The sequence below is a fragment of the Triticum dicoccoides genome, chromosome 4A (genome assembly GCF_002162155.2).
Source record: "Triticum dicoccoides isolate Atlit2015 ecotype Zavitan chromosome 4A, WEW_v2.0, whole genome shotgun sequence".
Taxonomy (NCBI): Eukaryota; Viridiplantae; Streptophyta; class Magnoliopsida; order Poales; family Poaceae; genus Triticum; species Triticum dicoccoides.
In genome coordinates, this window is record NC_041386.1 from 61,034,721 (window position 1) to 61,045,616 (window position 10,896).

The 10,896-nt window shown below is 41.6% G+C and overlaps 1 protein-coding gene across 1 annotated transcript; it reads right to left on the bottom strand.

The window, feature by feature from the left end:
* Positions 1-6,976: 6,976 nt before the first annotated feature.
* Positions 6,977-8,048, bottom strand: LOC119284980 (high molecular mass early light-inducible protein HV58, chloroplastic-like). Its single transcript, XM_037564168.1, has 2 exons — positions 7,848-8,048; positions 6,977-7,762 (listed from the first exon to the last, which is right to left on the bottom strand). The coding sequence occupies exons 1-2, from the start codon at positions 7,962-7,964 to the stop codon at positions 7,301-7,303; spliced, it is 579 nt and encodes a 192-aa protein (XP_037420065.1). The 5' UTR covers positions 7,965-8,048; the 3' UTR covers positions 6,977-7,300.
* Positions 8,049-10,896: the final 2,848 nt, after the last annotated feature.

Below are 10,896 nucleotides of genomic sequence, written 5' to 3' on the forward strand. Positions count from 1 at the left end.
TTGATCTTCGTTACTAAATAGATGGTGTTTTTTGTTACTTTGTGAAGAAGCATTGCATGCAAGACACCATAGAAAAAAACTGCTGCCCCTGATGCTTCCTCGCGGAATCGCAGCTTGATGGGGCTTGCTGTGCCTCTGGAACACGCAACCGCTAACAAAGAGCAGCTTGAAGGTTTGAACAAATGTACGTATTGAAATTTAGAGTTCCAACGGTACATATGTGCAAGAGTGTAATGTTCACTTGGAACTTGCTCGTGGTGGAGACGTTCCACACAAAAAAAGTGAAGACGACCTGAAACTTCATGAGATAATTTAGTAATTCGGTCTGGTCAGTACATTTCTGCATAAACAAAAAAATATCCAATCAAAGCACATTGGCTTATGCTGTTTTTTGTGTATGGGAGTTTTATGATGTATTTTTTGTTAGTACATCATTTCATTAATGATATTGGATGAGGGGAATAAAAACATGTGCATATGTAGCTCACTGCCATTGATTAATTTACTGAAAATTGAATCTATAATCAAGACAATGAGTTAGTTCTAGACACGCAAAATTATGAATTAAATTTTTATTAAACCTACAACTTGAAAGTTCTGATTTTATATCATATGTGATGTTGTAATAGGAGAGGATTGGACTCTCTTCTATCTGATAATGGATTGTTTCCAAGAATGGACCTTGGTACTTTTGAACAATTTTATACTATTATTTTGCTATTTGCAAAGTTGTTTGAGTTGTATGCACAAACATATTTGTTCGAGTGTTAATTAGTTTTATAGGTTAGTAAGCATATGTTTATTTATTTTTCCGCTACTCACGTCGATCCCAAGAAGTCCATCTATGTGTGCATGGGCGATACAGATATTGCAGAGAAGGAATCATGTGCGAGATCACTGGACACTGGTCAATCTGGTCCACAACATCAAATGCCGACGTCCATGGCACAAGGCAGTTCTTTTTCCGATCAAGCAAGCTAGCAAGTGCATCCGTGATCAATGGTTTGTTTCAACAACATATATGTGCGATTATACTCGGCTTATATATTGGGTTAGGGGCAGGTGGTAATATTTTACTCTCGTTGCAATGCATGAGAACTGAAATAGATCATGACGAACATTGTTAGGGTACGTCCAAATTTCATGGTCAAAAAAGAAATACTCAATGTAGTCTTATTTTTGACGTTTTGCAAAAATTGGATTAAAGAAGTGTTGCATAATGGCAAGTGGAGCAGGTTTTAATTTTTCGCCCGATGCAATGCACATGCATTTGTACTAGTATAATGAAAAAAAACACATACCCAGACCCGTACAGGAAAAGGGACAAGGCCGATCTGAGAAACGGTCCCAAGGACACTGGCGCGACACTAGCCTTGGAGACAACAAAAAACAATGGTTCACGTAAAAATTAGAAATACAGTTTGCACAAATCTTAAAGCCCCTAATCACGTGGTGGACAACTTGGATATGACATAGTTAAAAACATCTAAATGTGAATTAGCAAATCCGAATTTCAAATTGTGGTTTTAACCAATTTTTTTACCCTTTTAGTTTGCTTTGAAGCTTCGGAATATGCATATTAGTGGAAAAATAATATTAAGATGTTCATATTCTTAGTCTACATCTCTGCGACCATAATGTTGGAAATTGTGGACTACACGGTCTACCCTCTAATTCCTCTGCCTTTTCCGTGGTGCCGCTCACAATGCGTTTGAGGTTAGAGGGTAGGGACCTATTTATAGACTCCAGGCTTTTCATTATTCCACCTGTTTCCGGAAAGATCCGTGTGACTCCTGGGCAATGTTACCAACCACGATCAAACATGCCAGTTTTTCGAGTCTAAATATACTAGTCTCTAGCACACATGTGTGAGTCATGTGTCATGATTAGATTGTATATGTGAGATCAATTTCGAATCTTAATCATGTGGGTCAACAGCCTGCAGAGCCGGTCCTGCAAAACAAACCCAGCTTTTCCACCATGTGATGTCCCGGAAAAAATACATACGTACATATAAATTCCAGTAGAGTCGATCCTTATTAATTCCTCTATTGTATTCCATCACATCCTCGGCACCTCGAGTATTACTTCCTCGAGTTAAATTCCGCATCAATTATTCCCCGTCACAAACATTAATAATATGAATAATTCCAGATTGAGTTAAATAAATAATAACCATGTTGAGTAAATGTTGAAGCCACAAAAATATCCAACATCTCCCACTTGGCTGAAACATATTAAACAATAAATGAAGTTCCATGTGTAAACATGTTTTGAAAAGAATTTCCTGACTATAGTCAGTGAACCTGCACTATATTAGTATTATTATACAAATAAATGAATTATACATACCTGAGTTTAATCATTCCACACCTCGTGTATACAATGGTAACTTCCTCAATGTGTTTAACTTTAACCGTAAACTTCAAAATAAGTGACAGGTTGTGATGCACATTCCACGATCATATATGATGTGTGAAATTCCCTTAGCTACACATAATTCCTTCCACCGCCTGAATGCGCGACAATAAATTCCGGTAGCTAAGGTTGATAGTATAATGAAAATATATTCAAATTCCAATACCATTTAGTATCCCCTTTCTCCTCATGAGTTCAAACATAATTCCTCACTGAGTATGATTTCTCTTATCAAGGTATTTTAACAAGTTTGCTATTTTCCATAGAAAATATTTCAAAATATTCCCTATGTAGTTCCACTCCCAAAACATAGGAAGCTTCAAACATTTCTTTCATATGAAAGTTATAATATGGCCAAGCTTTCACTTCCATCAACGTGACTTTATCATTGCAAATAGTAATAACAAAGTAACATATATAATAATGCAATTTTCACATACCTTTGTACATGGTCACCTCACTCCATTTATAAGACCATATGACCTGCTATTCCATTGATGTGAAGCTTGTTTCAAGGCCACAAATTGATATATTATGTTGCAAACTTCATATTTCCTCTTTGTCCAAAGATTTCCGGCTACAACATATATGATTATTTTCCTCCTGATTCCAAACATATGGGCTGCGGTTGTTTGGTAAAAACAATAAGTTCCCAAACTTCTATCTTTCCTCGTTGAGTTTCTTCCCGCGTTACTTCCACCCATACCGTGCATTGATAGAAAGTTTAAGCCTTCTTAAGAGACTTTAGTTATTCCTCAGAAAAATTTAGAGTGACTTCCCCCAGCAACACACGATAATTATCTAGAAATGATTTTCCAAGTTATTTCCTCCCACTTATCCTAAGCATATTAGTATTAGGAGTTTCACTTGTATTTTCCATTGGGGTAAAGATTATATTCTAGTATAATTGCCAATAATTCCACCATTATCCATAAAAATACCGGCTCCCACTTTCCACCACTTTTCCTTTTCCAGATCAAAATCCATACCCTTGACCCACTAGAATAACAATTAGCAAAACCCGGTGTGTGTTGTGTAGTAATTGAGAACTTCTTTTCAAAATAAAATAGTTCCTTCCAGTCCAGTCCACAAACCATAAGGAGTGACTGTATATGAAAAATGGTATAAATGCAATATGCAATGCTTCTTCCAAAGAAAAAAGAAGTATCAAAGATATTTACTTCCTCCACTCAATTGTGAAGTATACAGGAGTATTAAAGATATTCAATTCCTCATATCATATGAAGTAGACAATATATTACAATGGTGAATAAAGTTCCATGCACTTATTCAATTGATATATTCCTGAAGTGTACTTCCCCTATGAATCAGTTGTAAGAACTTTGAAATCCTTTAATCAACTGATTCTCCACATCAGTACATTATGTGAACAACACAATAAAACTTTCCGACTTGTTTAATGAAAGGTAAACATATAACCATATAAAGTGTGATCATCAATGAGTGATATGATAAACAATCTAACCTCTAGTGGGAGTGTCGAAAAAAAATACCATAAGTATGTATATATAAAATGATGTGAAGCTTTTTGCCTCCTTCCACCTTAAGAAAAGGCGTGCAAGTCAAATACCCATTATATATGTGCTTCAGAAAACCAAATTCCTCCCACTAAAGTTTTGAATTCCTGAATCAGTAAGCCACTTGATTCGGTTCCATGATATGTGACCAAGTCGTCCATGACAAACATAATAAATCCCAAGCATGAATTCCCATTATCAGCATTCCTCTCTATGGAGTCATCTTCCCCAAACAACAATTTAGGTTTCTAACTTCCAATGGACCATCAAGAAAGAATAGACCATCGTGTGAAATTCCGTAATGCACTAATTTTATCATTGAGCAATATTTCCACTCTTCCTTTTCCAAATAGTATTTCGTAAACAATGGGTTCCAAGATAGAACCAAAAATTAAATCCCTACACACTGAAGTTGCATAGTGTGTCGTATAACAATAATACCTTTCCTCCATCAAGGAGTTTCATGGCAAAATTTCCAATTCCAAAGTGTATAAGATTTAGCAGCAATGGCAAAAACACACAAAATATATAATTTCCTTTGGTACTGTTAGGATGTTAATAAAATTGCTATTGTATTCCAGCAATATAATACATAGAAGCTTAAATCCACATTCCAACTATTTGAAAAAATATTGACATATAAATATTTAATGCAAATATTCACAATGTGCATACCGTTAAGTGAGAGCAAATTTCCTTAATTTCTCATGGAGTGGTTCCCATCTTCCTCCATAAATAAGTGATTGTCATAATAGACACTTTTTGAATTCCTTCCCATGCAAGGTTAGTATAATAGTGTATCCATCAACAATAATTTTCCTCCACAACGGAGTTTGTGGGCATAATTTACAATTCCAATTTTATTAAATTTAGCATTTCCTTGGAATTTCTTGCATGGAAGTATATGATATATAACAAGAATGCACAATACAACTTCCTCTTTGCCAATTGAATTGATAAAATATTATATCTTCCTCTTCGAGGTGCAACCAGTAATTTTTGGTCAAATCCTTCCCACGGGGAGTTTCGATCTTCCTCCATAGAGCAAATGATGTCCCATATTGCACAGTATCAAATGAAGTTAGATTGGAAAATCAATTATTTTGATCAATTTGGCAGAGTTAGAAATAACCAATATAAGCCAGTAATATGTATTTTCCAAGAGACATCAACCGAAAAATGAAGACAATATTCCAGATTGCACCTATTTTCCATGCAATTTGTTCACTATGGTATGAACCTAACATAAGTATGCAAGCCATTTAACACCTATAATATATTTCCTTTTCCTCAATAGCGGCTTTCTGAATTTGGCCTTGTCCAGATTGTTTCAATCAATGATGTGATGGATAATTTCCACGGAAAATACATCATAATATTCCATCTTCCAAAGCCGATTAATTCCTTGTGCTTTCTCTCCCAAATCAGGGTGTGCACAAGTATTAAGACAATCAAGAAATACCAGCCTTCCTCGTTATAATCTGAGCCTTATAGAGAAATAAAGTAGACGTGGACTTCAGCATGTAGATGCGTATATAAGAATAAATTCCTTGCTCCTTGTGCAAGATGGACCAGTAGAACGAGTAGTTTTGTATATAAACAACAGCAACAAAGCTTCCTTCCTGCACCATCTTTGCTGCTGGTGTCCTTCCTAATCAATTTTGACTGGCCCACCTGCATCTTGTCTCACCGGCGTCTTGGTTATGAACAGCAGCAAGCAGCAGCAGGCGTGGGCAAGCCCTGGAGCTTCAATCTTCCCCGAGCAGCTAGCTCGCTTAGCAGAAGGCGTGGGTCCCGCATGAGTCCGACGAGCGACGAGATGCAGCGAGGAAATGCCGATCCGACTGTCGATGCCTCGACGGCACGCCGGAGCTTAGATGGACCGATCTGTAGCAAGGTATCTCGAGGAAGCGCAGAACAAATCGATCTTGTTTAATTCCCAACTTCTCATGCACAACATGCAAATAGTACAAGTAACAGCAGCCGAAGTGATTTGCTTGGTCTGCACACACATTAAAGAAGCAAGACAGGACTTGGATTTCATCACGTGAACCTGCTGTTTGTCCACTCCACGATCGCGTGCGTGGCAGAATCCTCCGAGCCAACGAGTGTCTTCTTCCGTTCCGTCGATCGTGTTAAAAGCCATGAATTAATCTATTTTGTCCTCCAGATCAAGTATAGCCACGTGAAAAGGCTCCAATAATTCCGTGCTTGATGCACGCAGAAGATAGCATAATACGCATCGATCTTACGTACATCCGTCAGGCAAATCGACATGGCGTTGAATTAGAGTACCAGGCGGATGGCGGATAGCGCAGAATTGCAGGGCGATGGAGCAGTTCAATCTCACGAGGGACGTCAGAGTATTTCAAGGCACCGGCGGGAGAGGCAGAGTTGGCAGCGGAACGGATCGGATGGCGGCGATTAGGGTTACGGGCGACCGTGATCGAACCTGCTCAAGATACCAATGTTGGAAATTGTGAACTACACGGTCTACCCTTTAATTCCTCTGCCTTTTTCATGGTGCCGCTCATAATGCGTTTGAGGCTAGAGGGTAGAGACCTATTTATAGACTCCATCTCCAGGCTTTTCATTATTCCACCTATTTTCAGAAAGATCCATGTGACTCCTGGGCAATGTTACCAATCACGATCAAACATGCCAGTTTTCCAAGTCTAAATATACTAGTCCCTAGCACACATGCGTGAGTCAGTGCCATGATTCGATTGTATATGTGAGATCAAATTTCAATCTTAATCATGTGGGTCAACAACCTGCAGAGCCGGTCCTGCAAAACAAACTCAGCTTTTCCACCATGTGATGTCCTGGAAAAAATACATACGTACATATAAATTCCAATAGAGTCGATCCCTATTAATTCCTCTATTGTATTCCATCACATCCTCGGCATCTCGAGTATTACTTCCTCAAATTAAATTCCGCATCAATTATTCCCCGTCACAAATATTAATAATATGAATAATTCCAGATTAAGTTAAATAAATAATAACCATGTTGAGTAAATGTTGAAGCCACAAAAATATCCAACACATACTAAGAAACGTATACAGTGGTATGAACTTAATTCATTCATGCAGTAATTCTAAGCTCCCAGACAACATCATCAAGAAACATAACCTACTTCTTCCGTTCCGAATTACTTGTCACAAGTATGGATGTATCTAGATGTATTTTAATTTTAGATACATCAATTTCTGCGACAAGTAATTTGGAACGGAGGGAGTATAAGGCTTACAGAATCCGTTACAGAATACTCTACCAGAGTCCGTACTACTAGTTGCTCAACAATATGTACACGCACATACGGGAGTGCTACACTAGTTTCAGACGTTGACGAAGGGCGTGCCGGTGATGAACTCGGTGACGGCGAGTGCGACGAGGCCGAGCATGGCGAAGCGGCCGTTCCATAGCTCGGCGTCGGCGGTCCATACGCCGCTGGACTTGCTCTCCACGCTCTGTCCCTGAAGCAGCGGCACCAGAGATGCCACGGAGAACACAGCCGCGGTTGTCAGGAACCATCCCAGCCCGGCGCCGCTGCCGACCTGGTCGAGTAGCCCGCCGCCGCGCGCCGCCTCGACGGAGAGTGCCGCCACGAAGCCCACCATGGCGAGCCGGCCGTTGATGCGCTCCGGCGCCGGGCCGCTGAACGCGAGCGCGTCCCAGACCGAGGGGTTAGCCTTGGCCTTGGGCTTGGGCGCCACCGGGGTCGGGCTCGGGCTTGGGGTGGGGCTGGGGGAGGATGTCGATGCGCTCGTCATCGTCTCCTTGGTCGGCTCGACATCCGGCTGCAGGGACAGGGCATCGTGAGTCAGCAGAGCACACTTAAACTTGAGTTGTACGTACAGTACGGAGTAAACGAAAGAGGCTTACCTCGGTCTGGGCCCTGACGAGGAGAGCGCGCCGGCGCGGCACCGCCGGAGACCAGGAGGCGGAGCGGCCGACGACGGCGGCACCGGCGAAGGAGCTCAAGGCCACCATGGTCGCCATTACTCACAGCAGGAAGCAGGGAGTGGCTAGATCACACTTGGTTCGTTGTGGGCTGTTGATTCTGTGTGGTGTTGCCGATGACGAGTGTGCGTTTATGTAGGATGCGGGGAGGACGAGCTAGCCCGGCCGTGAGGAGGTGGCTGCGGTGGTGGCCACGTCGGCGGGCACTCCTCAGCCGCGAACGTGTAGAAGTTGCGCGTGCAGCGAGAGCCGGGGCACGACGTGGACGTCCCGGGCACCATGCAGAGGGCCTCCGGAGCTCGCCAAAACGTGCCAGAAGAAAGGTGGCACAAGTGAACTCCAGCACTCCACGGGTCGTGGAAGACTCCGGAAAGTGCCAGGGACAGCACGACGGTACAAGGACGAGGAAAGTGAGTTTGCCTTTAGGTCTTGGCTTTGTTTTTAGCGCGAGATAACGAGAAGCAATTATAGAGACACGCAGACCTGCGTAGAGCCGGTGATCGAAGTCCAGACGCATGACGAGAAGGGGATTAGGGCCTCTTTGATTCACAGGAGTTTGAAAATGTAGGAATAGAAAAAGTATAGGATTGGGGTGACATGTCAAATTGAATTCTACAGGATTAGCATGAAGTATTTGATGCCATATGAAAAACAAAGGAATTGTAAAAAGGGGTTGAAGTGGATGTTAGATTTCACATAAAATGTAGTATAAAAGATTTCATAGAAAATTTCCTATGGGATTCAATCCTATAAATCAAAGGGCCAACATAGAAAAAATTCCTAAGGATTTTAGTCCTCCAGAAATCCTATAGAATTCTTTTGAATCAAAGGAGCCCTTATTCCATGTTTTAGTGTCGGCTGTCCCGTGTTTAAAAGACAATTTTTTTTCAAATACACACAAGGGTATCATACATCTTTCGGCACAATGCTACACCAAGAGTTAGCAACCACACTCACCGTGACAACACCGGCACACTACTAACTACTCGCCTTGCCCAAACTTTTCTTTCGACGAATACACAAAGCTTACGTGTGTTTCATTGATAGAAGAGAATAGAGAAGGTACAAGAAATATAACACACTACGTGAGCGCAAGAAGGCGCGAGCATAGAGTTCGGAGTAGAGAGATAGTGGATGCTCAGCCAAAACAAAGAACCCAACGAAACCCACCTAATGCAGCCTTTGGCCAAAGAAGGCAGAGAGATGGGGCTCAGGACACCTAGACCGCTGTCAGAGCGTAAACTCAGGATATAAAGAAGAAAAGATACTCTGTATTGTGAGTTCGGCCAAGGACTAAAACGCTCTATCTCCTTAGAAGAAATCACAAAAGACGCAATGATTTTTATACAGGTTTATGCCACCATGGATAGCGTAAAACTCCACGTCATGTCCTTATTGATATGGAAATGGGGAGTACAAGAATTGTTGTGTTACAAATGGGGTGCTCGGGGTGTGGCCAATGGTGGTCGGGGTCCTAGTTTGAGTGCCCGAGCACTCCCATCTCTATTCCTCTAAGCTTGCTAAACTATCTCCTGGGGTGCTGCTCAAGTATGGTAGATCTGGCTGCTTTGGATGTGTGATTGCTTGTGTTCTAGTATCATATGTCTCTCTAAATAACCTCGATCCTCCCCTTATATAGGCGTTGTGGTACCAAAATAGTCGGTCCTAAGTATGTGAACAGTTACAAGTAGAAGTAGGCACCCGCCCTGCATGCATGCAACTTGACTTTGGTTTTGGCAGAGGATGAGCTTACACTTCAGTGTGTCAAGCTCTCAAGTGCTTATGGTAATTGTCTGGGTCCCTTCTATCTTCGTCTGACTCGATGGGTCTGAGCCAGACCACTCTCACCTTACCGATAAGGCCTACACCTGATCGGCCCAAGGTACCCGTCCAGCCTGGTCTTCGTGATGATGTTGTTCTACGCCCATAGACTTGCGGTGGGCTACGCCGAGTAGCATGCACATGCATTTAATGCCTAGTCAGCGGAGTGCGCAGCAAGGGCCATGAAGGAAATATGCCCTAGAGGCAATAATAAAATTATTATTTATTTTCTTATATCAAGATAAATGTTTATTATTCATGCTAGAATTGTATTAACCGGAAACATAATACATGTGTGAATACATAGACAAACAGAGTGTCACTAGTATGCCTCTACTTGACTAGCTCGTTGATCAAAGATGGTTATGTTTCCTAACCATAGACATGAGTTGTCATTTGATTAACAGGATCACATCATTAGGAGAATGATGTGATTGACTTGACCCATTCCGTTAGCATAGCACTTGATCGTTTAGTTTGTTGCTATTGCTTTCTTCATGACTTATACATGTTCCTATGACTATGAGATTATGCAACTCCCGTTTACCAGAGGAACACTCTGTGTGCTACCAAACGTCACAACGTAACTGGGTGATTATAAAGGTGCTCTACAGGTGTCTCCGAAGGTACTTGTTGGGTTGGCGTATTTCGAGATTAGGATTTGTCACTCCAATTGTCGGAGAGATATCTCTGGGCCCTCTCCGTAATGCACATCACTTAAGCCTTGCAAGCATTGCAACTAATGAGTTAGTTGCAGGATGATGTATTACGGAACGAGTAAAGAGACTTGCCGGTAACGAGATTGAACTAGGTATTGAGATACCGACGATCGAATCTCGCGCAAGTAACATACCGATGGTAAAGGGAACAACGTATGTTGTTATGCGGTCTGACCGATAAAGATCTTCGTAGAATATGTGGGAGCCAATATGAGCATCCAGGTTCCGCTATTGGTTATTGACCGGAGACATGTCTCGGTCATGTCTACATAGTTCCCGAACCCGTAGGGTCCGCACGCTTAAAGTTTCGGTGACGATTGTATTATGAGTTTATGTGATTTGATGTACCGAAGGTAGTTCGGAGTCCCGGATGAGATCGGGGACATGACGAGGAGTCTCGAAATGGTCGAGACGTAAAGATCGATATATTG